Source organism: Thalassophryne amazonica, chromosome 1 (genome assembly GCF_902500255.1).
Source record: "Thalassophryne amazonica chromosome 1, fThaAma1.1, whole genome shotgun sequence".
Classification (NCBI taxonomy): Eukaryota; Metazoa; Chordata; class Actinopteri; order Batrachoidiformes; family Batrachoididae; genus Thalassophryne; species Thalassophryne amazonica.
In genome coordinates, this window is record NC_047103.1 from 83108026 (window position 1) to 83134167 (window position 26142).

The 26142-nt window shown below is 41.7% G+C and overlaps 1 protein-coding gene across 1 annotated transcript in view; it reads right to left on the bottom strand.

Annotated features, from left to right (window-relative positions):
• The window catches only part of mpp7a (membrane protein, palmitoylated 7a (MAGUK p55 subfamily member 7)), an 866557-nt gene that overhangs the window by 467539 nt on the left and 372876 nt on the right, over positions 1 to 26142 (bottom strand). Inside the window, 1 exon segment of the mRNA XM_034172035.1 lies at positions 15904 to 15981. Coding sequence (XP_034027926.1) covers positions 15904 to 15981 — 78 coding nt within the window.

The window sequence follows — 26142 nt, forward strand, 5'->3', positions numbered from 1 at the left end:
ATTTGAACATAACCTATATAATGAATGACCTTGTACAAAGTTAAAGTTGCCCAATTTTGGTAAAAAGTAGATTGCCTTGATTGGAGAGTGGCGTCAACTCAAAACATGGCACCATTTTGGGTCCTACTGTACTGAACTACTTAATGGAGCTTTTATGTTTCCAATATTTTTTCAATCATTTAATCACATACAGCAACACATCCAGGTACAGGTACTATCAAAATAAAGATAAAAATAGTTAAGCTATCAAATTTACATAAATGTACAATTTATGATGATTTATTTAATTAATTTAAAGCCTGATTTATGCAGCTGCTGCTCTGTAACTCCATGTCATGCAATGACGTGTGTGACAGTTTTAAAGTTCTCCGTCTCTAGTTTATGCTTTATTATGGACTAATTTGACCCTCAACAACATTTCTTTCTACAATAATCACCTCCAAATCAAAGGTAAGCTGTACATTTTCCTCTTTTACCGACTTTGTGCTGTAAATGTGATGCAGACTTTTCTGATCTATTTATCAGTGTGCCTGCTACATAATATGATGGCAGAAGAAGGATTAAAAGCAGAAAAGTGTCAAATCACAGCTTTCTGTGTTTGATTTAACACCGTGCACATCAGGCTGCGGGTCCGAGTCTGAACTCTGTTTGTAAAAACTAAACGGTCGGACTTTTAAACACAGAAATGACTCCTCTCCCACTTTCCACAAATCGGCGAGTGTCAGACATGAACTTTAATTTGTACCTCTGCACGTCCAGACTGCTCTGGGTTTTTAATGGAAATACATTGGGATTGGATGGGACATTTTATCTGATGTGAGCAAAATTCCACTGTACAAAATTCGTTATATACGGTGTTTATTACATGGAAAACAATTCAAAAACTTTGGGACTTTTTTTGTCCAGTGACTGCAAATATCTGGTTTATACAATGACAATTTAGATGAGTTTTACTGTACATGGGACTGAACAATAAATTTACCTCACAAAACTTTGACGATGATGTCGGCTTCCATCCAACACAACTGTTAGATAAATTATACTGTAAAGAACACGTTTATCTTATATTATCATCTCATTTCAAATTGTTTTTTCTGTATCTTAAAATCTGCAAACTGTTTCTTTTAGATATTCACAGCTGCAGCCTGTTTATAGTTTTTAGCAAGCTTCAGCAAAACCGCTCACTCTGTACAAGATCGGAATGATTCAGTTGTTTGCATACGTATCTGCACATGACTAATGACACAGGAATGATTCAGTTGATTACAAAGGTATCTGCACATGACTAATAAGTACATGTTGTGACCATGGACTCAACTCACTCCTCTTATCCTTTTTTCCTTATACAATAAAAGGGCCCCACCAGGAGGTCACAGTCAGAGAAGCTGCACGAAGCTGCCAGCCTCTGCTGTTTCTCTCCTTTGCAAAGCTCACTAAAACCATCTAAACTCTCTGTCTGGGTTCTTTTTGTATGTCTAGCCGAGGTCCAACCTGACATATTTTCTGGTGCCGTGAACCCGGATGTCAACATACCCGTCTGCTGTGACCAGGGGGAGACAGACCGAAGCCCGTCAACGGCCGGCTCCATAGGGAGACCGAAGGAAAGTCCCGGCGAGTGAATTCTCGACCTGGCCGGTCCTTACAGCCTCACCCTCTGGCCAAAGCAGAGGATTGACAACATCCAAACAGGAAAAAATCAATGAACCAGACAGATGAGTAAGTAAATTCTTTTATGGTCTAACAGGGTCAGGACTAAGGTCAAATTTGACAGGGTCAAATTAGAAAACAGTTACAGGGTGACTGTTAATGACGCGACAGGGTCATGTCAGTAAAATCTTTTATGGACTAACAAGGTCAGGACTAAGTTCAAATTTGACAGGGTCAAATTAGAAAACAGTTACAGGGTGACTGTTAAAAAGACATGACAGGGTCATGTCAGAACAAAAAGTCCACTATACGACCAAAGAAAACAGTTACAGGGTGACTGTTAAAAAGACATGACAGGGTCATGTCAGAACAAAAAGTCCACTATACAACCAAAGAAAACAGTTACAGGGTGACTGTTAAAAAGACGTGACAGGGTTACGCCAGAACATCAAAGTCCACTATATGACCAAATTAAGATCAAAGTAAGACCACTATAAGATCAAAGTACTATCAAAATACCATCAACGTAACATCAAAAGACGTCTAACAGTGTGAAAAGTAATAGTGATCAAATTTACGCAGGATTTTACAACAGGATGCGACAAAATACAGCTGTCTAAACGAATGAAAGTGATTTTTATGAATGTGACCTGGATGAATGGAATGACAAACAAATGAAGCACTGGACTCCTGACATCCCCCATTTCAGGGGACAAAAATGAAGAGTCTCTGAAAATTGTGAAATCATTCATTTGCACCACACCTGTTTGTGTTGAACGACGTAACTGGAAAGATACATTAGGTAAGATCATTCACCTTCTCCGGGAGGTTGAAGTAATGATACTTTCCAGCTAAACTGTTGACCAAACAGTAAAAGGGGAGAAAATAAATCACTGTTTAGGAATCCCTAGGAATCAACACCCACAGACGACCAAAATGGGGAATACACAATCGTGTTGCTATTCAACATTCAACATAACACAATTGACCTCAAGGTGATGTCATATTTATGATAAAATGCGATCCAGAAGGACAGAAATATGTGGAAAAATGGAAGAGAAAACATGACTTCAAGGGCAAACTGATTGTGTCGGAGTGTGAGACACTATCAGACAAAATAACTGCGGAAGCAGCAAGAAAGAAGGAGGGAGTGAGAAAAGACTGAAAATTTATAGAATTTAATATATATATATATATATATATATATATATATATAATATACTAGATGAACAGGTTGAAGCACTTAATGGGCGTATTAAAACCAAATTCCAATGTAAAACAAATTATGATGTTATTGCTTCAACCAAAGGTCCATCTCAAAGGAAGGGCCCCGCTCCATCAGCCCCTCCCTTTGAAAAAAGACTAGAAGCTGCAAAAACTGCAGCATTTAAATCAGATGACATTCCTGTCACAGCAACTAACAGGCAGGATAACTCTGATGATTCTGATACCACCTAAAAAGCTAAATTAAATGTCTAATATATATATTATTTTAATATGCTGTCATGAAATTGCCTGACCACATTGTTGAAGCACGCCAGCTGCTGTCACACATCTGCACAAGCTGCAGAACTGATTGCACTTTGCAAATGTGCAGCACACACTAAAAGGTACTGATTATGTTTCCAATGACAACCGTTTAGCTGATACTGTCACTAAAACAACTCCCTTCATTGACCTTGATGTACTCAAATCTCGTCAACATGCTGCATCACACAATGAAAAACATTCATGGTTGACAGAAGGTGCTGTCCGTGATGATTTGTACATTTACCAGGACAAACCTGTCCTGCCAAAATCCTTGTTTGATACTGCTGCTATGGTTACACATGGGCAGAGCCATGTGTCAACAGGAGGGATGGTATCACAAGTAAATTGCGTTTTTTCAACTTTTGGATTCAATGTCAATTCAAACGTCGAGTCCGCCTACCGACTTTAAATTTATAACACGATAAAATTTAACAGTTAGCACGACAGCACATGGGCTAAGCTAGGCCACGCTACGCTAAGCTAACTCTGCTAACTCACTCGGAAAACTTCAGAAAGTCACCAAGCCCCTGTTGAAGAGCATTGTAAAAGGTTGCAGTGCTTAAACACAGTGGTAGACCAGACCAAAGCAGCCAGAAGATAGTTTTCCAAATTTATTTCTTCTCAAAGTGTCGATAAAAAAGCCCGCTTGGAACTGCGGACAGAACAGGAAGCGAGTGGGGGGAACCCCCCTCCCCTCCTTGAGACTCCAAGACTATTGAACAAGTGATCCCACCTACAGGTGGAGGACCGCACTGCATCCTTTTCGGCTTCAAAGGCATTAAGCCGAATTTGTAAAATAGTTGACCAGCTTCCTTTTGTGAATACTTGACAGTGATCAGTGAAACTTATTGCGTCGTTTAACGATTTTTAATCACTTTTAAACTGATTAAGCTGGTACGATCCTGATTCCAATAAAAAAAAAAAAGGTGTTAGTGATTAACTCCTTCACTTTAATAAATTGAGACAACACATCTCTAAAATCAAATTCATTTGGATTCTAATTTATGACAATTGTCTAATTTTGGATTTTTACTGTTTGTGATTTTCCAAACTAATTCTTTGACTTACACTAATTCTGCTTTCAGCATCGAAATAATCCTACAACCAAACTGGGGATTATCTAAAGCCAACATTTTAATTGAAGCAGTTCTACAACTGAATTAATGAATTCAAAGAAACTTTAATTAATTAAAACAAATTATTCAATCTAACCGCAGAGTTATTACCTGGACTTGTCGACAACCTTCAATCCGCAACGCAAACAAAGGTGAGCACAGGAATGTCTGAACACTGCAGCCAAGCTTTGAACAAAGTGCAAAAAGGGAACAACTTAGCTGAAATGCTAGGAAGACTAGCCATAGCTTTCGCCAAACTGAAGCATGTTGAAGCTCTGTTATCACAGTCTGTTTCTCAAATCCAGGAACAGAAGGAGGAGAACCAGCCAGAGACTAGATGACACCAAAAGATCTTTGATCCTTGCTGAGCAACACCTCAAAGACAAAAAGGATACCAAAACAATGAAGCCAGGAGACTATGTGTTTATCAAAGCCATAAAAAGGAAAAACTGGTCCAGCCCACGGTGGGAAGGCCCGTTCCAAGTATTGCTGACCACACCAACAGCCGTGAAGTTCGCTGAAAGACCATTATGGATACATCTAAGTCACTGTAAGCTGCAGTGTGTGCCTATTACCACAAACGAGTAAGGGGAAGTCTGACTACAAAGGGGATTCACCGCATAGTGGTGTCTCGTCTCAACGTCAGTGAAGCAGGGAGATCCTTACTCACTTAGAGTGGTATATAGGTGACGCTGTGGCCTAGCACCAATGACCGATCCGCAGAGTACACCCAACCCATGTGCTAAGCGTCGTGGTTGTGGGCGAGTCTGGCAGACAGTCTGGTGTGTTGTGATCTTAGCATGTTTCTGTCTACTGGGACACCTCTTCTGACAGATGTGGGAACGACCTCCTCCATCTGAAACCGCTCCTGATGAATCAGCTCCTGTTCAACCTCTCACCCGAAGAGAAATACGATACATCGACCACCCTGACGAACCACAACATCCTTACCACACCAACATGTGGTGGCGCTACGTGAATTACACTTCACATCTAGTGAACCGTACCAACTGTTATGTCTGTACACATATGCCTGTTTCCACCACACATAATGGACTACATGCTACTCCAATGTCTCGAGGTAATACTGATTGTTTGATAGGCCTGTCACCTACCCAGGAAATTATTCTGTACCTCTGAACAAAACTACTGTGTCTCCCTTGGAGGGAAAGAACTGTACCGGTTCCAGTTTACCTCCTATGTTATCATGACCCCAGGTGCAGGACCCCCTACTGATAACTGATTTAACGCCTTATCACAGCTTTGATTATTGCGTAATTGGGAATGGCTCAAACCTGCTTGGGTGGCTTCCACCTCACTCCTGCAATTCTACTTACACCTTCTGCGATTATGTAAATCGAATAGCAAAAAATGAATGCGACAGAAATAAAACCTGTAAACAGGATAAGACCCAGTGGAACAAGGCCCACCTCATCAGGGATGCAGACCGTTCCTGGTGTAACACCACCCAGGCCCCTTACGTTAAGCGCTGTTACTGTGCAGCCATAGCGCCAACCCAGAAGGGCACTAGAGTCCTCACTGATTACTGACACCGCCCTGGAAACAATCAGAGACACCACATAACGATTTAAATTCTTTATCATTTGTTCACTGTCATTCTGTCTTCCTGTTTTTGGTTACTCAACTCAACTCAACTTTATTTATAAAGCACTTTAAAATCAGCTGCAGCTGAAACAAAGTGCTGTACACGAAGAGACATATAAAAGGTAACAAACCACAAAGAACAAATAAAAACAAAAAACAAATAAAAACAGTTAAAACAGCCAAAACAGATCGAGAGTCTCATTCTGGGTTAAAAGCCAGTACATAAAAGTGGGTTTTAAGATTGGTTTTAAAAACAGAAAGTGAAGAGGCCTGCCTGATGTGGAGCGGTAACTCGTTCCACATCTTTGGAGCCACAACAGAAAAAGCCCGGTCCCCTCTGAGCATACACTTGCACCTCGGCACCTCCAGGAGGAGCTGATCAGCTGACCGAAGGTGGCGAGCAGGGGCGTAACAATGAAGCAGCTCAGAGAGGTAGGGCGGGGCAAGGCCATTTAAAGATTGAAAAACAAATAAAAGAATCTTAAACTGAATTCTAAAATGCACAGGCAGCCAGTGGAGGGAGGCCAGGACAGGTGTAATGTGCTCCCTCTTACGTGCACCAGTTAGCAGACGGGCAGCAGCATTCTGAACTAGCTGGAGACGTGCAAGGGAGGACTGGCTAATTCCATAATAAAGTGCATTACAGTAATCCAGCCGTGAGGTAATAAAAGCATGGATTGCTGTTTCAAAGTGCTGCTGTGCAAGAAAAGGCTTAACCTTAGCAAGCTGCCTTAAGTGAAAGAAACTCGATCTGACTACTGCACTGATTTGGTGGTCCAGTTTAAAATCGTTGTCCATCTTAAAACCCAAGTTTGTGACAGTAGATTTCAAAAAGGCTGACAAAGGCCCCCAGATCAACAAGTGAGGAAGAACAGGAGCTGCTAGGGCCAAAAACAATCACCTCCGTTTTCTTTTCATTAAAATTAAGATAACGGCGCAGAGCACCAGGTCTTTGCGACCAACCTCAAAAACAGTCAGTTCAAAACTGGAGAAGGAAGCAGGATACTGTTTGCAGGTAAAAGAACTTTTAAAAACAGTCAAAGTTCCTCGAGTGTCCGTGGAGAGTTAAAAAAGGAGCAATTGGCCGGTAAAAGTTCCACAACAGGGCTGTACTCACCGGCTTTCATCCACATCTCCGTAATGCAAAGGAAATCCAGATCACAGGTATCGAATAAGTCCCTGAGAATCAAACTTTTGTTTGCCAGCGATCTGGCTTTCATAGGGCAAATTCTGGTAGGAACTGGAGCTTGTAGCCCAGCGGATCGCTGAACACAGAGCTGTGTCCTCAGGTTACGGAGATCTCTCCCATGCTGGCGGATCCGCGGGGACACCGAATTGTGTAACATGAAATTGACGTCATCCACGCCGACAACAGCTACCAGACAGCTATCAATAGGGTCGAAGAGACGCCAGGGCACCGTAAAGGAGCGCGACGAACCCTGCACAGGATGTAATCCATGAAATGAGTGTGCCAGAAGAATCCTTAACTTAACCATCCGGCCGCTGCGTTTACCATGGCGCCGATGACGCCTCCGCCGGGAAGATGGAGCTGGGGCCCGGAGCAGGTGAGATGGTATTTCCGATGGGAGCGGGGGTAGAGTTTTTGATCCATAATGGTTAAAAACACTTAAAACTCCAACATTTTGTTGTAGATCCAAGAGGGACTGGCGATCATATACCAGCAGAGACTCGATTTGTGAAGTGTTAAAACTGAGAAACACCAAAAACACAAAAAAACGAGAGAAACAGACGGCATGCCGTGCACACTGACGCCATCTTCATCCTATACTATTACTATATTCATCTCCGCATTCATCTATGATGTTACAACTGAAAATGTTATTAACAAGTGGTTGTGAATAATGTACTGGATGTGGTTGAGATGTAATAAACGATAAAACAGGAGGGATATGTTAGATAAATTATACTGTAAAGAACATGTTTATCTTTTATTATCATCTCATTTCAAATTGTTTTTTCTGTATCTTAAAATCTGCAAACTGTTTCTTTTAGATATTCACAGCTGCAGCCTGTTTATAGTTTTTAGCAAGCTTCAGCAAAACCGCTCACTCTGTACAAGATCGGAATGATTCAGTTGTTTGCATACGTATCTGCACATGACTAATGGCACATGAATGATTCAGTTGATTACAAACATATCTACACATGACTAATGACACATGAATGATTCAGTTGATTACAAAGGTATCTGCACATGACTAATAAGTACATGTTGTGACCATGGACTCAACTCACTCCTCTTATCCTTGTTTTCCTTATACAATAAAAGGGCCCCGCCAGGAGGTCACAGTCAGAGAAGCTGCACGAAGCTGCCAGCCTCTGCTGTTTCTCTCCTTTGAAAAGCTCACTAAAACCATCTAAACTCTCTGTCTGGGTTCTTTTTGTATGTCTAGCCAAGGTCCAACCTGACAACAACTGACTTTATTTTCCCAAATTTTTCTTTTGTTTGGATCTGAAGGGAATCTGTAGCCCTTGCTGTGACTATTTGTGCACCCAAATGCACAGCAACCCGGCATTTTCAGCAAATAAATAATTTAAATTGTTGGATTTACATGCAGACACATTAACAGCCAATGCTATTTTTGCCCCAAGATGGCACCATGAGTCACGAGACTGATTTTTTTCGACTTGTCATGTCACCACTCTAATAAAGGCACTCTAGTATAAAGTGGTGCAAATTATTGCCTGCGCTAACAGAATTAATAAACAGAATAGTTTTGACTGTGCTGAAAGATTGGTGTGCAAAGTAAAGGTCAAACAATGTTGATGTCTATTGGATTCTATGACATGTGACACATATTACCTCGTAACATGATAACGAAGGATAACCACATAGTAAAAAAGTTCTGGAACACGACCGATGATGGACTGATGAGAACAAGATTAATTTCTACCAAAGTGATGGAAAGGCCGAAGTGTGGAGAAAGAAAGGAACTACTTATGACCTGGAGCATGCTCCAGATCTAGCGACCCTGTCTTGGTCAGGGGCAGAGATTGGGGGAGACCCTAAATAAGGATATTTTTTTTTTTTTTTTTTTTTTTACTGTGGGAGGAAATGAGACAGCCCGCAGGAAACCCATGCAGACAGGGGGAAAACATGCAAATGCCACACAGAAAAGCCCACGTTGTTAAAAGTGAATAAACATACACTGTCAAAAAAAAAAAACAAAAAAAAAAACATGAGGAACAAGAACATAGCAGACACTGAGATAACAAATATGGCAGCCTAAGTTTTGACCAGCTGGGTGCTACGTTTGCGTTCAAAGGGATTCTGCATCTGGGATAATGTAAGTCAACATCAGAATGTTAGAATTTAACAGTTCTTATGTAGTGAGGACTTGAAAAACTTAAAGAGCAAAAGCCACTTGACAAAGATGATGTAACACAGCCTCTCCAAGCAGTGTCGTAAATGTGGACTGCACAGCAGAGCTCTCTCGTGGCACCCAGTGGCCTTTTAAAGAGGCAGCAGATCTTGCAAGTAGTGCAAGTGTGATATTGGAAAAGAGAGGGACACAAGACACCAGCCACCAGAGCAAACATCTCAAGTTCAGGCAGCGGACAATGATCTGGAAGGCAGGATCATCATTCACCATATGCAATATGGCATGTTTACCTTTCCTTAATTTTTGACAGGCCTGATACACACTGATGAGTGCAACATACAGCAAGTTACTACATCACGTCATTCATTTACCAGTTTGCACCAGTTTGCATTCCACAAGGATGTAAGAGCGTCTACTTGTAATTTTGCCCTAAGGAGTACGAGAGTGAGTGCATTTGCAGTTACACAGTGATATGTCTTTATATATATATATATATATATATATATATATATATATATATATATATATATATATATATATATGTGTGTGTGTGTGTGTGTGTGTGTGTGTGTGTGTGTAAAGTACCACCATAAAGTGTTAGTTTGCTTGAGTAGTGGCAGTCACCTGCTGTGCATACTAGACAGTGCAGCTGAGAGCAGACAGGGTCGTTTTATGTTTGACAGTAAATTAGGCCTCCATTACGCGAAACCCAAGACTGAAATGAATTTCATCTAACTGTAGATCTCTACCCGTTCTATCCCAGCCTTCAGCCACAACTTCAATAGCTTTCTCTTGGAGCACAGACATGGGTGAAAAACAATCTGTTTTAAAAGCACACTGCAAAGCTTCAGATTGGATTTTTAACTAGATTAACTAGGGAAGGGGAACTCAGGATTGTGGTGTGCTGAGGGATGCTTTGATACACCATCTTTGGGATTTATCTTGTTACCTGATAATCCCGGGGAGACAATTGGCGGGACATTTACCAGGAAACATAAATTTGAAAGTTTGTAATTTGACAAAAACTATGAGAAAGAAAATCTTTCAAGAGGTAATCACATGGAGAGTTGGGGTCAATATGATCTTATTACAATTTGGGGATGCATATCCCCAAAGACCAAAGAATAGCCAAGGACAAACACACAGAGAAGATGAGATAAAGATTCTCTCTTTCAGACTACTGTCACAACAAGTCCTGATTAGACCATCTTGGTTTGAGAGATTCTTTGAGTATTTGCCAGTTTTATGAGATTATTTTACAGCATTAAATATGGGGGTGGCTGCACTTCAACCTAACCTGTAAGGTCAAGAAAGACACACAAAATCACTCCTCTTTTTCTCGACTTTCCCTCAACTCAGTACTGATTATGATGATGTACGGCTGTGGGCTCTTTAGAAGGAGTGGAAAGGTTGGAGGCACTTTGATTACAATAAACAAAACAAACAAAACCACACAGACCAGTAAAAGGGCTTTTCCACCTCTCCATTCAACATGCCAGGCTGGTTTAGACAGGTGTGGGTATGTGTATACACACACACACACACACACACACACACACACACACACACACACACACACACACACACACACACACACACACACACACACACACACGAGTGAAGCATGCGCATGGTTTTGTGAACACGTGGCGTTCAACAAATGTGAGGACACTGACACATATCAATGGATGTTTGCTTAATAAGTCAGGCTAAATGTCTTTCCCAGCTTGACAGAAAAAGGAGGACCAGTGGAAAGAAAGAACCTTATCAGGGGTACTGCTGACTTCTGTTATTGTTACTGGTGGCAGACGTGATGTGTCATGAACTGATGACTGACTGGTGACACTGCCTGACTCTGAAGACTGTATTTCACATTTTTCCTGGATTTACATTTAATTGTAGAATTTGATGTGTCCTCACACCTGATGCCATCAGACCTCAGAGGTGAAGCAGAGCAGGTCCTGATTACCACTTGGGAAGGAGTTGTGTGTTTCTTCCTTTAGAGCTGGAGTTGCATCAGAAAGGGCATTAGGCATAAAATTTGCACCAAAAGCAAACGCAGCTCTGTAATGAATCTGGTGTGGTGAACATGAGCACCCATAAGCAGCCCAAAGACAAACAACAAACCAATGTTCTGTAATTTATGTACTGCTGTGATCAGGTATAGCATCCACATTCATCTTCGACCCTCCCTTGAATCAGTGGCTGCACCCTAAATTTCATCCTCAGAAAATGTGCCTGTTCTTGGAAAGCTTGGTTATGGTTGTGTGGTAAATGCCTTGACGAGTTGGCAGAGAGGAGGAGGTGGGTGTGTTGCAGAAGCCATGCAATGTTATAGACACTTCACTCCTGTGTGAGAGTTGACCATTATGTTAAGTTGCAAACTACTGGGAAATGTACAGAATATATGAGAGCTGGCTGAAAAGTTCTGCCTCCAATGCAATTATCATTTCAGTAACCAACAAGATATCAAAGTGAAACGAGGAGGACAATAATCCTTTACTGAATCACTATCACAACCACAAATGGTTTTCGCCTGCAATTTTAGGCATGAGCAGAATCACTTTCAACTAACACATGCATAGTATTCTGTAAAAAATGAAGACGTACAAAGATGCATTTTGAAACAATGTGGTGTCAGTGAATTCCTCATGACAAAGGGTTGTGCACCCACAGACATTCATTGACAAAGAGCGTTGTCAATGGCAATGCCTGTGTGGTTATCAGTACAGAAAGGAAGTGGGCAAGGAGTTTTGGGCCTTTTACGTCGAATGCATCGGTCGATCATTTTGATGCATTCGCTTGCGTTGAACGCGTTGGATGCGGCAACAGCATGCAGAGGGAGCAGAGATTTCTCCATCACTTTTTGAAGGGCCCATTGAAGAACCCGGACAATCGCCATCATGGATTCATGACAGGAAAAAGTGAATCAGTCTGCCAGTCATAACCACAATATTAAGAGAAAAAAGCAGAAGAACGAATGACGAACATCACCCTGCTAGCTTTTTTCAGTGACTGTTCAGAGTGAGGCCAGGCAGAGCTGAAGTTGCCAGCCAGCCGAAGCTGAAGCGGCCTGTGTTTAGGCCAGAGACCCAGACAGCAGCCAGTGTCATCGAGCAGACACACTCAATCTGAAACTCTTCACTTTTGGACAGATACACACACCCAGTTTGAGCAACGGAGCTTCTGCAAACTTGTCTGAGGTGAGAGTAATCTAAAAAATATAATGCAATGCTAAAATACCCTCAGCCGCATGAGCATTGTGTTTCTTAACATTTGCAGTTGTTTCATTAATTATTAAGATCCTATTGTATTACGTAAAATTTGGACATCTTCAATAAAGCCCCTCGATCAATCAAAAACAATATTTACGTTTTAAGAGCGGAAGTTGTGCAAATCAAGGAATATTTGTAGATCATCCTCTGTGCATTTATAGGCATTGAGAAAAATTTAACTCCATAGGAAGTAAGCTTTGAGTTAGCAGAAGTTAGCATGCATGCTAAAGTCTACAAAATGGCTTGTAAATGACTCCAGAGGTGTTATCAGGTTACAAAAACAGCATTTTCAGTTTTAGAAGTACAACCCCAATTCCAATGAAGTTGGGACATTGTGTGAAATATAAATAAAAACAGAATACAATGATTTGCAAATCCTTTTCAACCTATATTCAACTGAATACACCACAAAGACAAGATATACTGTATAACGTTCAAACTGATACTATTTTGTTTTTGTACAAAAAATTGCTCATTTTGAAATGGATCCCTGCAACACATTGGGACAAGGGCAACAAAACACTGGGAAAGTTGATGAATACTCAAAGAACACCTGTTTGGAACCTTCCACAGGTGAACAGGTTAATTGGAAACAGGTGAGTGTAATGATTGGGTATAAAAGGAGCATCCCCAAAAGGCTCAGCCGTTCACAAGCAAAGATGGGGCGAGGATCACCACTTTATGAACAACTGCATGAAAAAAAAAAGTCTAACAGTTTAAGAACAATGTTTCTCAATGTTCAATTGCAAGGAATTTAGGGATTCCATCATCTACAGTCCATAATATAATCAGAAGCTTCAGAGAATCTGGAGAACTTTCAGGAGAATCTGGAGAATCTGTCCCCCATTGAAAATGTGTGGCGAATTATAAGTGCAAAATTCGACAATGGAGACCCCGGACTGTTGAACAACTGAAGTGGTACATCAAGGAAGAATGGGAAAGAATTACACCTACAAAGCTTCAACAATTAGTGTCCTCAGTTCCAAAACGCTTACTGAGTGTTGTTAGAAGGAAAGGTGATGTAACACAGTGGTAAACATAACACTGTCCCAACTTTTTTGAAACGTGTTGCAGGCATCCATTTTACAATGAGCAAATATTTGCACAAAGAAAAGTTTATCAGTTTGGACATTAAATATTTTGTCTTTGTGGTGTATTCAGTTGAATATAAGTTGAAGAGGATTTGCAAATCATTGTATTCTGTTTTTATTTACATTTTACACAACATCCCAGCTTCATTGGAATTGGGTTTGTATGTATACTCTTTGGTGTCTCACATTTTTCATCACCCCACAGTTATTACTGTCACCAGTTGTCTTTTGTCCTTGTCTGTCTTTCTGTTGTTTTGGTGGGCAGCCCTTCCTGATAGAAGTTATCTGTTAGCTTTAAATAAAATGTTATAGGCTGATCAGAAAGGGCAGGTGAAGGTCATACACACACACCACTTTCACTCATGCACTACATGCTATCTGTCTTGCAAGAACAAATTGCATATAGAGGGTTTTCAATCATGTGACCGATTTGCTCCCGTCTCCATCGTGGATTACTACGTGACTGGTGCGTGAAAAAACAGAGAGAATGAAAAGCTTATTACGAGGCTTTAAACCCTCGAGATAAAGCTGTTTATTGTGATCGATGTGTAACAGTTGGTTCAGTGTTATACCGTATTGTGAAACTAATGACGATGTAACCAAGTGGCCGGCATTTTCCCAGCATAAGCTTAATATTGCCAGAACCAAGCAGACAGCACGTAAATCCACCGGAGGAAAAGCTCAGAGGAAGCAGCTCGCTACCAAAGCTGCCCGGAAGAGTGGTCCGGAAACTGGCGGTGTCAAGAAGCGTCACCATTACAGGCCCAGCACCGTGGCGCTGAGAGAGATCCGCCGCTACAAGAATTCCACCGAGATGCTGATATGCAAGCTGCCGACACCGGCCTCCTGCAGAGCATCAGTTGACCATTGTTGAAGCTTCTGCAATTGTTTGTCAAATGCACATAGCATATCACAGCTGCCACTGTGTCGTAATCCAGAATGGCCGCGGGCCGCAAAATCACGTGACTGATACATCACATGAAAACCCTCTATATGTGTATGTATATAAATGGTTCTGCCAGTTTAGCATTAACCATCACTATATATGCAGACATAGTAAAAAAATAAATAAATAAAATAAAAATAATAATAATTAAAAAAAAAACGCTGTCTCCTTTTTGATTCAGTTTCTCATCAGGGACATAAATGTGAATGTGATGTCACAGGTCCTTCTCAGCTTCCATACAACAGTTGGAACATTCCACAGGTGAACAGGTTAATTGGAAACAGGTGAGTGTAATGATTGGGTATAAAAGGAGCATCCCCAAAAGGCTCAGCCATTCACAAGCAAAGATGGAGCGAGGATCACCACTATGTTAGCAAGTTAGCTCAGCTCAGTAGCACAGAGTAGCAATAAATTCAACCTGCTCCATCAATGTTAAAAACAAGTGCTTGGACGCAGTGGATTCTATAATGTTGTGGGTAAGAACTGCTGCTCGCTCTCTGTCATAATTGTGTTTATAAAGCAGTAACCATTTGTTTTATTATAGATCTGTGCAGTTAATAAATAAAATAATCTTCACGGACAATTCGCTCACGCACGCACATTAAAAAACTGTCCGCTGCCACGGGGCTGCTGCTTGCTCTTCCCCCAAAAACTCTGTCATAATTGTCAAATAAAGGACAAAAGGAACATAAGTCCTGCTCACAGGCTGGCTACCAGAGACAGGACATGTTCACATCCAACTCAGTCAAACTCCAGACATCTCCACGTCACTACATATCCAGTCCCTGATTGGTCATCACAGCGCGACAAGACAAAAAACTTCAGATTTTTCAACTTGGGGAGGAGGGCAATGTGAAGTGACACGATGCGATATCGCACCACAAATGCGCCAACTGCTCAAAATCACTTAATTCACGTCGCTTCATTTGCGTCGCGTTGCGTGACTTGGCACCACAATGCATCCTTCCATAGGGATTACATGGCAACCTGTCGCCGCTGTTGCTCGCGTCACGCCTGGTGTGAATGCGGCTTAAGAACTACAAAATCTTAGACACACTTTGCTTTCATGGCACAATTTGTCATACCACCTTTCTCACCCCAGTGATCCTATCTCACCACAGTGCTCTATGCACTGAATTAATTTAGAAACAAAAATTGATTTTTCAATCAGACTCATGAGAACCCATGAGTGAGAATCAAACCAAACCTTGAGATACTAAAAGATTCTCAGCCCTATCGGCAATTCTTGTTTATCAGCTACCATCACTAAAAGCAGGAACAAGAGAGAAAACGAACATGTGAAATGAATTAAGGAGGACAAGGTTTTCTTTTCCTAACAAACAGACTTACATCACGTGCCAAAGACCCCACACTATCCAGGACAGGAACAGGTCTGCTCCTCTCATAGTGCTGTAGCCGTTCATGGATCTGTAAGAACACAATGTGTGAATGATAAACAAATGGCCTAAAAATACTCACAAAATGTGGACACATATAGACAAGTAGAATGCATCATTCATAAACAACATCCAAACACACTCTTCACAGGATTTGAAACACACACACACACACACACACATCTTTGGCAAACAGCCCACATGAATGAACACAACAATGCTTTGTGGCATTTCAGTTTGTTGAGCCACTTCACATACAATTCAGTTATTCCATATTCACTTAATATGTCCCAATAGTCAGAGATGGATTGGCTTAGTCTGCTACTAATGGCCCGGTCACACGACATACGATGATTCCTGAACAAAAGGAAAAAAGTCACAAATCATCAAGAAAAGGTGGCCAAACGAGCTTTAGACTTTTCCCATCACAGAATAGCCTGCAACTCAAGATCGCAAAAGGAACGAAAGAGGAACAAAATTAAACCGAAGCTGACATTGATCTTGAAGCTTTAAACGAATGCACCTGGAGCCATTGCTGGAGCAGTTTGTGCCTGCATCCTGCTCTGCATTCCTGGAGTCGGCACTGGGACGGAACTCTGTAGAGCCTGAGTCCTGGAGAAGCTGCAAAGAGAAGCATGCAATCTAACCCACTGTGGACATCTGTGCGCACGTTGATGGATCCACCTCCTCTGGTTGGTCATCCAGAACAAAAGAGGGATCATCTCCTTCATCATCAGAATCCTCACTGTCTGGTTCAGACTCTGACGACACGCTGCACGCTCCATCTTGCTCGAAAAAAAAAAAAACTGAAGCGCTTGCTCAACATTCATAAGTTGCCTCATTTTTACAAAAAAAAAAAAAAAAATCACCACCACACTAACCACACGTGCTAAATATGCCACCAAAATAATACACACTCCAAACATGCCAAATAGCTCTCAAATCCCAAAACTCCCACCCGAAATGCACGCATACTCAGCATTTTTCCACGTGTCATTGCATTCGTAGATTTGCTTGCAGCTGCATATGTTTGCTTTTAATGTATGCATACTGTCGTGTGTAGCCATTGCCGCATTCCTGCCTTTGTTTTGTTTTTTTTTGTGTTGTAGAAAGATGCTCCGTTCTCAAAACGGTAAAGCAAATGGCACTCAGGTTTCCAGATCTACAGTGGGACACACTTCTTCCTTGTAAGGACTGGGAACATCAGATCGCAAAGTTTAGAGTCCTTTTGGGTCACTGCCCCCCCCACCCCCAAAAAAAGTAGAAAATATTGCCATTTAAAGTCATAAGCAAACTTAAGACTTCCCGTTTCTTGTTTCAGCATTGAGAGCGAGCGAGCAAGCGAGCAAGCGAGCGAGCAAGCGAGCGAGCAAGCGAGCGAGCGAGAGAGAGAGAGAGAGAGAGAGAGAGAGAGAGAGCGCTGTCTCTCTCTCTGCCTTTTTTTTTCCAAAACCCTGGTATTTCTGGTCACCAATCAAAGCTGATCACGCACGAATGTCCGCTGCTACTGGAACTTTTTCACACTTGATGCTCAAAGTCACGCTTCTGTAAACTGCCATCTGGTTTGCACAAACCGAGGTGCAGTTCGCTCAGAGATCATCGCAAATGACACGAAATATTATTACGTCGTGACGGCCCTCAGCAGCATCATGGCGACGAGGCTGATCGTGCTCCTGCAAAGCCCCCCCCCCCCCCAAACAAATATGCAGCAATCAAGGATCACCTCCTCAAAACTTTTGAATTGTCAGACTGAAAGGGCCAGCAGTCTCTTCTCTCTGCATGGGCTGATGGACAGCAAGCCCTTCAGAATTCATGCACAGAATACTACATCTCCTGAGAGGATACCGGCCGAACTTTCTTTCAGTAACTCTCTCCTCAGGTGCCTGCAGCGCTGGCCAACACCAGACTGCCATGTGCTGGCAGAGGAGGCCAACATATTCTTCCTGGCCGGTCAGCACCACGGCATGACAGAAGCTGCACTTGCCCCATCACACACAGCAGCAGAAGCTCCACACCACACACCGGCACCGCCAGGGAGGAGCTGGATTTCTCCTCCACAGCAGTGCTCACAAACTGGCTTCTGCACTGTATGAAAACATTCAACTGGTCGAATGAAGTCAAACTAAAAGCAAACGTTACAAAAACTAAGCAAATGATAAGAAACCGTCAAGAACTACACCAAAACGAAATACGGATGAATTGAAGTTTTAGGCTGCATTCATTCAAATTTTTCAACACTTTAAAATGCTGACAAAGCACCAGCTGCTGGAATGAAGCTCCGCAAAGTTTAAACAATGCCAACGAAAGTCAACCAAAGTCCAGATTTCTTGTGTTGTTTGGGCTTCGTTGCCCTTCGTTAAGTGCGGTGTGACTGGGCCATGAATAAGATTGAACATGTCCCTCTCTTCGAGTCTGAACCAGCTAACAGGTTAGCTTTGATTCGGGGGTTTATTAAATCATATTTTGGGGAACAGCGCGGTGGTTCCCCTAATGATGTACTGTGGTGTGAACATTAAAACGAATGAGCCGCTAATTTTCTCAGCACAGAAAGGCAACCTTCTCAGAATCAGAATCAAATTTATTGCCAAGTATGTTCGCACATGCAAGGAATTTGAGCTGGTGTTATCTGGTGCCATCTACTGAATGAGAGTGTAAATAGACCAACTGTAATTTTTGTATGAGGTTTCAAATCCCATAAAATGTCGCAGTGTTTTCTGCATTTTGATGGAGGGGGAGGAGGAAGTGATGAGAGCAGGTCATTAATTTTCCCATAATGCCTTTCGGCATTTGTCTGTTTAACGTCAAACCTTCAGAATTAGTACATTACTTTAAAAGTAAAACATATAGCTGGTATTTTCACTTTGTAAAATCGACAGAGGTGACGATAATTTTGATAACTTGCCATAAGTCAAAACTGCCTTGCTGTGTGTGACTCCTGTGACACATCTGCAAGACTGTATGGCTGTGAAAATAAATGATCTTTTTTTTTTCCTCTCTTGTTTCCCCCCCCCCTCTCTGGTCACCAGGTCTCTTTTGCTGAGAAAAGGCTAATCTCAGACAGAAGTGCTGGCTCGCTGTTGTTTGTGACTGTCTTTGAATTTATTCCGAAGTATCCTTGTTCCCAGTGTACTGGAGTCAGTACTAAAAGTTATCGGTTTAGCTTTTAGCTGTAACTTGCACTAAATTTTTAGGGGTTTATCAGTTTAGCTTTATAAAAGTTAACTTTTCAGTGAGCAGCAAGACAATGCCAAGCCTCATTCTGCACGTGTTACAACAGTGTGGCTTCGTAGTAAAAGAGTGCGGGTACTAGACTGGCCTGCCTGCAGTCCAGACCTGTCGCCCATTGAAAATGTGTGGCGCATTATGATGTGCAAAATACGACAACGGAGATGCTGGACTGTTGAACAACTGAAGTCGTACATCAAGCAATAATGAAAAAGAATTCCACCTACAAAGCTTCAACAATTAGTGTCCTCAGTTCCCAAACACTTATTGAGTGTTGTTAGAAGGAAAGGTGATGTAACACAGTGGTAAACATACCACTGTCCCAGCTTTTTTGAAACGTGTTGCAGGCATCAATTTCAAAATGAGCAAATATTTGCACAAAAACAACAAAGTTTATCAGTTTGAACATTAAATATCTTGTCTTTGTGGTGTATTCAATTGAATATAGGTTGAAGAGGATTTGCAAATCATTGTATTCTGTTTTTATTTATATTTCACACAATGTCCCAACTTCACTGGAATTGGGGTTGTTTTTGTCTGTCTGTGTCTGATAGCACGAGAGACAAAACTACTGCATAGATTTTTATGAAATTTTCACCACAGATACAACCCCTGGCAAAAATTATGGAATCACTGGCCTCAGAGGATGCTCATTCAGTTGTTTAATTTTGTAGAAAAAAAGCAGATCACAGACATGACACAAAACTAAAGTCATTTCAAATGGCAACTTTCTGGCTTCAAGAAACACTATAAGAAATCAGGAAAAATAATTGTGGCAGTCAGTAACGGTTACTTTTTTAGACCAAGCAGAGGGAAAAAAATATGGACTCACTCAATTCTTAGGAAAAAAATTATGGAATCACCCTGTAAATTTTCATCCCCAAAACTAACACCTGCATCAAATCAGATCTGCTCGTTAGTCTGCATCTAAAAAGGAGTGATCACACCTTGGAGAGCTGTTGCACCAAGTGGACTGACATGAATTATGGCTCCAACACGAGAGATGTCAATTGAAACAAAGGAGAGGATTATCAAACTCTTAAAAGAGGGTAAATCATCACGCAATGTTGCAAAAGATGTTGGTTGTTCACAGTCAGCTGTGTCTAAACTCTGGACCAAATACAAACAACATGGGAAGGTTGTTAAAGGCAAACATACTGATAGACCAAAGAAGACATCAAAGCGTCAAGACAGAAAACTTAAAGAAATATGTCTCAAAAATCGAAAATGCACAACAAAACAAATGAGGAACGAATGGGAGGAAACTGGAGTCAACGTCTGTGACCGAACTGTAAGAAACCGCCTAAAGGAAATCGGATTTACATACAGAAAAGCTAAACGAAAGCCATCATTAACACCTAAACAGAAAAAAAAGCAAGGTTACAATGGGCTAAGGAAAAGCAATCGTGGACTGTGGATGACTGGATGAAAGTCATATTTAGTGATGAATCTCGAATCTGCATTGAGCAAGGTGATGATGCTGGAACTTTTGTTTGGTGCCGTTCCAATGAGATTTATAAAGATGACTGCCTGAAGAGAACATGTAAATTTCCAGTCATTGATGATATGGGGCTGCATGTCAGGTAAACCACTGGGGAGATGGCTGTCATTACATCATCAATAAATGCACAAGTTTACGCTGATATTTTGGACACTTTTCTTATCCCATCAATTGAAAGGATGTTTGGGGATGATGAAATCATTTTTCAAGATGATAATGCATCTTGCCATAGAGCAAAAACAGTGAAAACATTCCTTGCAAAAAGACACATAGGGTCAATGTCATGGCCTGCAAATAGTCCGGATCTTAATCCAATTGAAAATCTTTGGTGGAAGTTGAAGAAAATGGTCCATGACAAGTTTCCAACCTGCAAAGCTGATCTGGCAACAGCAATCAGAGAAAGTTGGAGCCAGATTGATGAAGAGTACTGTTTGTCACTCATTAAGTCCATGCCTCAGAGACTGCAAGCTGTTATAAAAGCCAGAGGTGGTGCAACAAAATACTAGTGATGTGTTGGAGCGTTCTTTTGTTTTTCATGATTCCATAATTTTTTCCTCAGAATTGAGTGAGTCCATATTTTTTCCCTCTGCTTGGTCTAAAAAAGTAAACGTTACTGACTGCCACAATTTTTTTTCCTGATTTCTTATAGTGTTTCTTAAAGCCAGAAAGTTGCCATTTGAAATGACTTTACGAGGTCTATTAGAAAAGTATCTGACCTTATTATTTTTTTCAAAAACCATATGGATTTGAATCACGTGTGATTGCGTCAGACAAGCTTGAACCCTCGTGCGCATGCGTGAGTTTTTCCACGCCTGTCGGTTGCGTCATTCGCCTGTGAGCAGGCTTTGAGTGAGGAGTCCAGCCCCCTCGTCGTTGTTTCATTGCCAGGAAATGGCGGAATGATTTGGGCTTTTTTTCCATCAGAATTTTTTCAGAAACTGTTAGAGACTGGCAGCTGGAAACCATTAGAAAAATTTATCTGGCTTTCGATGAAAATGTTATGGGCTTGGTAGAGAATAAGGGGTGACAAAACCACCTCCGTTTTGGTCTCACAGGATGGCTTTGAGATGGCGTTCAGACAGCTGTCTGTGGTTTTTCCATCGAGTGATTATCCGAGAAATTGTGGATGTGCCTGCACATGCCAGAACATGTCCTGTGAGGCTTCATCACGGCGTTGCTTTGCGCCATGCGGCACCGCCGCGACGCGCGGAATTCCTCCGCACGTCTGTCTCAATGTGCCAAAAAAGTGCTGATGTCCACGTCTTTTCACAATTCCTGTGCTAGTCAGACGACGTCCCGGATAAAACACAGCATCCAGTTTGGAAATGAACGGCACATTCCACTGTTACAGGAGTTTTTGTCATGGAAACAGGAGTGGAGGCTTCGCGTGTCACGGCGGTGCCGCATGGCGCAAAGCAATGCCGTGATGAAGCCTCACGGGACATGTTCTGGCATGTCCAGGCACATTCACAATTTCTCGGATAATCACTCGATGGAAAAACCACCGACAGCTGTCTGAACGCCATCTCAAAGCCGTCCTGTGAGACCAAAACAGAGGTGGTTTTGTCTCACTCCAGCAGCAAATCCATCGTGACTCGCGAAGCCTCCGCTCGGCTTTCCATGACAAAATCTCTTGTTAAAAGTGAAATCTGCCGGAAAATGGTTGATGTCCAGCTCTTGTGATAACCAGAGAAATGGCACACGATGGTCACGGATCCAGACAGCCATCCGTTTAGAAATGAAATGGTCGTTCACCCTGTCGATGGCGGCTTCGGAGCGCGGCACGCCCCACAGCCGCTGGGGGCCATCCTTAAAGCGACAGTAACACTCCTTATTCTCTACCAAGCCCATAACATTTTCATCGAAAGCCAGATAAATTTTTAGCATGGTTTCCAGCTGCCAGTCTCTAACAGTTTCTGAAAAAATTCTGATGGAAAAAAAGCCCAAATCATTCCGCCATTTCCTGGCAATGAAACAACGACGAGGGGGCTGGACCACTCCTCACTCAAAGCCTGCTCACAGGCGAATGACGCAACCGACAGGCGTGGAAAAACTCACGCATGCGCACGAGGGTTCAAGCTTGTCTGACGCAATCACACGTGATTCAAATCCATATGGTTTTTGAAAAAAATAATAAGGTCGGATACTTTTCTAATAGACCTCGTAGTTTTGTGTCATGTCTGTGATCTGCTTTTTTTCTACAAAATTAAACAACTGAATGAACATCCTCCGAGGCCAGTGATTCCATAATTTTTGCCAGGGGTTGTAGATATTAGGCCATGGAAGACTCCATTAGATTTTGGAGGTGATCCTGATCAACATCAAGTTACAATTTATATAGGCTTTGAAGGATTACATCAAAACTACTTCACAGATTCTCACCAAGTTTGCACTACATATACATATTAGGCCATGGAAGACTCCATTGAAATTTAGAGGTGATCCAGATCTGGATTCTGACTCAGGATTTCTCCTTATTGGCTTTTAAGGATTACGTCAAAACTACTTCACAGCTTCTCACCAAATCTGCACCGCAGGTAGATCTTAGGGTATAGAAGACTCCATTGAATTTTGGAAGTGATCCGGACCCGGATGGACAGACATCAGAAATCTCCGTTTGCTCATGTTCACATATTTTTGTGCACAATGTGAGGCCATCCAATATTAATATTCCTTACATTTAATGGTGCTCCCATCTGAGGCACATTAGCGGTTAATATTAATAATGTTAATATTTAAATTTGCTACATATGTGTCTTTGGAATTTTTACCAAAATAAAAAGTAAACTCGACGTTGTGTGTAAAATTGACTTTATTGTACAAAAGCACTTCATCACTCAAAACTGATATGTGCGGCAGAGAAGGAATCATTTATACAGACAGCTGCACACTTGAACTTAGAGAAACACAGCCATGCTTCACAGTCACACACTTGCGCTCCAGCCTACGCACACACTGACACACAAAAAGCACAGAATCTCTCCCAAAAGTGATTTAAGTGCAGCTGTGCAGGAATGCAGTGACGGCCTGCAGACTGCTGTCAGCTCCCATCAGTGAACAGACAGTGACAATGATCCTCCCAACAGCCACTGCTCCCTCTGTTCTTAGACCAGCGTGATGATGGGGAGCTGGGCCACTGCTCTGACTGATAGCTGAGCCACAGGCCTGGAGGTGCAGCTGGATACTCCGAAAAGCATTCCAGCACCAGAGGAGAATACAAGTCCTTCTGGTTGAGTAGACAATGACAGATGCCTGTGGGCCAGCTTCGCTTCTGCTGAGCCAACTCAACATATGTGGGTGCGTGCACAAACACAGTAATACATGCGCTGATGGAGCAGTGACAGTGTGCAATGGCAAATCCCTCAGTAGGATAGAACGCAACAGGAAAAGTGGTTTGTTTGCTGTCATGTTGTGAACAGCTGCACATATTGTATGTAATTAAAACATCTGTTTCAAAACTGTAAACTATAATTTTTCTCTTGTGAGCTTGCAAACCTAGTTTTTCAAACCAAGATAACAATCTAACAGCAGTTGAGTCTACTGTGGAGTGAGCTATGGAATCTCTTTTTTAAAAGACTATGAAACTATTGAGGCTTTTCAGGTTTCAAATCCCGCAAAACCTCGGAGAGGTCGCCGCACTGCAAGATCTCAGTAACACTGAGAACTGCATTGATACGCTCTGATCACGCTAAACTTTAACTGCTGCACACGGACAACACCATTAACATCGCAACATAAAACTATTTTTATATTGTGCCTAAAACTCTTGTGAATATATTCTCTGGGTTTATAGATGATGTTATTGCGTTTATTTTATGTAAACATGCGAGAATCACAGGCTGTCTCTCCGTTATTTTCAATGGGAGCTGCTGTGAGCTACGCTCGCTTCCTGTTCATGTCGTTCTGGGAGAAAGTGAAGTTTGCTCTTTAACGTCTTGATTATTGTTCTTTACAACACTGTTTGCCCTCTTTGTTCCAGACTAATATATATGTCTGAAATTCGGTTTGCGTTTATTAAATTCCACGCAGATTAAACGTAGCAGACACAGATTTTTTGTTCTTACTGTTTTAGCAAGTTTTCAGGGTATCATGCAGCAGTCTCTTATTAATGTGATGAAAAGCATAAAAAAATGACATTTTTGTAGTATAATATTCATTTACAATTGTCATTGTGTGGATTCTCTATATTGTTTTGACTGCAGCGACTCTCTGGCACGCAAGGGATTATGGGATACGTGAAAACCCCAAATTGACTACTTTTTATAGTTATGTCCCTTTCTGTCCATCACAACTAATGCATTATCACATGGACATAAGCTGTTGGAGGCCTGAGGTAGCCAGATGACTGCATGGCTCAGCTATATATGACAGACCTCTGGACCAGAGGGCCACGAAATGATAAGGCTAAAAGCTGACATCAGACAGGTGGTGACTGAAAGAAAAAGCAATGTATTATTTAGTACAGCTGTATGTAAATAACTGGGCAGTCTTTAGCAATTAGTAGGTATCTGCACATTAGTCCTGGACTTTTTAAAACTGGTATCTCATGTCTGCCAGCATAGTGTGGTGAATGCAATGGTGCTGTGCATCAATGCATTCACCACACTATGGAAATGCCTTGGCTCCTGGATGGCAACCACGCAGAAGGTCCACCTGCCCATTCACACCTCTTGAAAGTAGCCACCTATCTACTATAGCCAGGTGAAACAGCAGTGCTCCATTGTTCTTTTCCTGCTGCTGGGATCCTCAATACTGAAGGACCTGTGTGCCGGATCATGCCCAGAGAATTTAGTTTAGTCATTTTAGTCCCCAAGTATCCCCTTGTTTAAAATTAATTCTTTGAAATAATTAACAAAATAGGTTTAGTACTCAAGACATACAGCTCCTGCCTCAATTTACTGGTCAGTGTTAAGTCTCACAACCATACAGTAAGACAAGAAACACCTGCACCCCATGAAGATTTACCTGGAGTTTCATTCTCATGTAAAGGTATAAGCATTGCTCAGCACCTCTATCCAGTGACCGGATCATGACTCCATAAACTCTCAAGTCTTCTTTAAGTGGCTCTTTATCTCAAAGGTTGAAGACCCAGAAACATGAATGTTAACCCTCTGGGGCCGACGCCGTCGTATACAACGGCTACGACCAAGCTTTACTAAATTATAAATAACTTTTTAATGATATGAGATAGAAACTTACTCTTTTTTTGCTGAAAAGTTAACTCCGTGGATGTTCAAGCCAGCCATCAGACATCGTTGTACTTCTCATAAAGCTGTGTGATGATGTGCACAATATGAGTGTCCAATCGGAATTGGTTCACCGGCACATGGTTTTCCAAAATCCAATCGTAGGGCAGATTTACCTCACGTGAAAAGCCAAAAATCATTTTCAGGAGTGATATGTTACTAGTTGGCCCATTTGAATAGCCCCCTGGGTGCTCCAATGAGTACATACTATTGTCTCCAA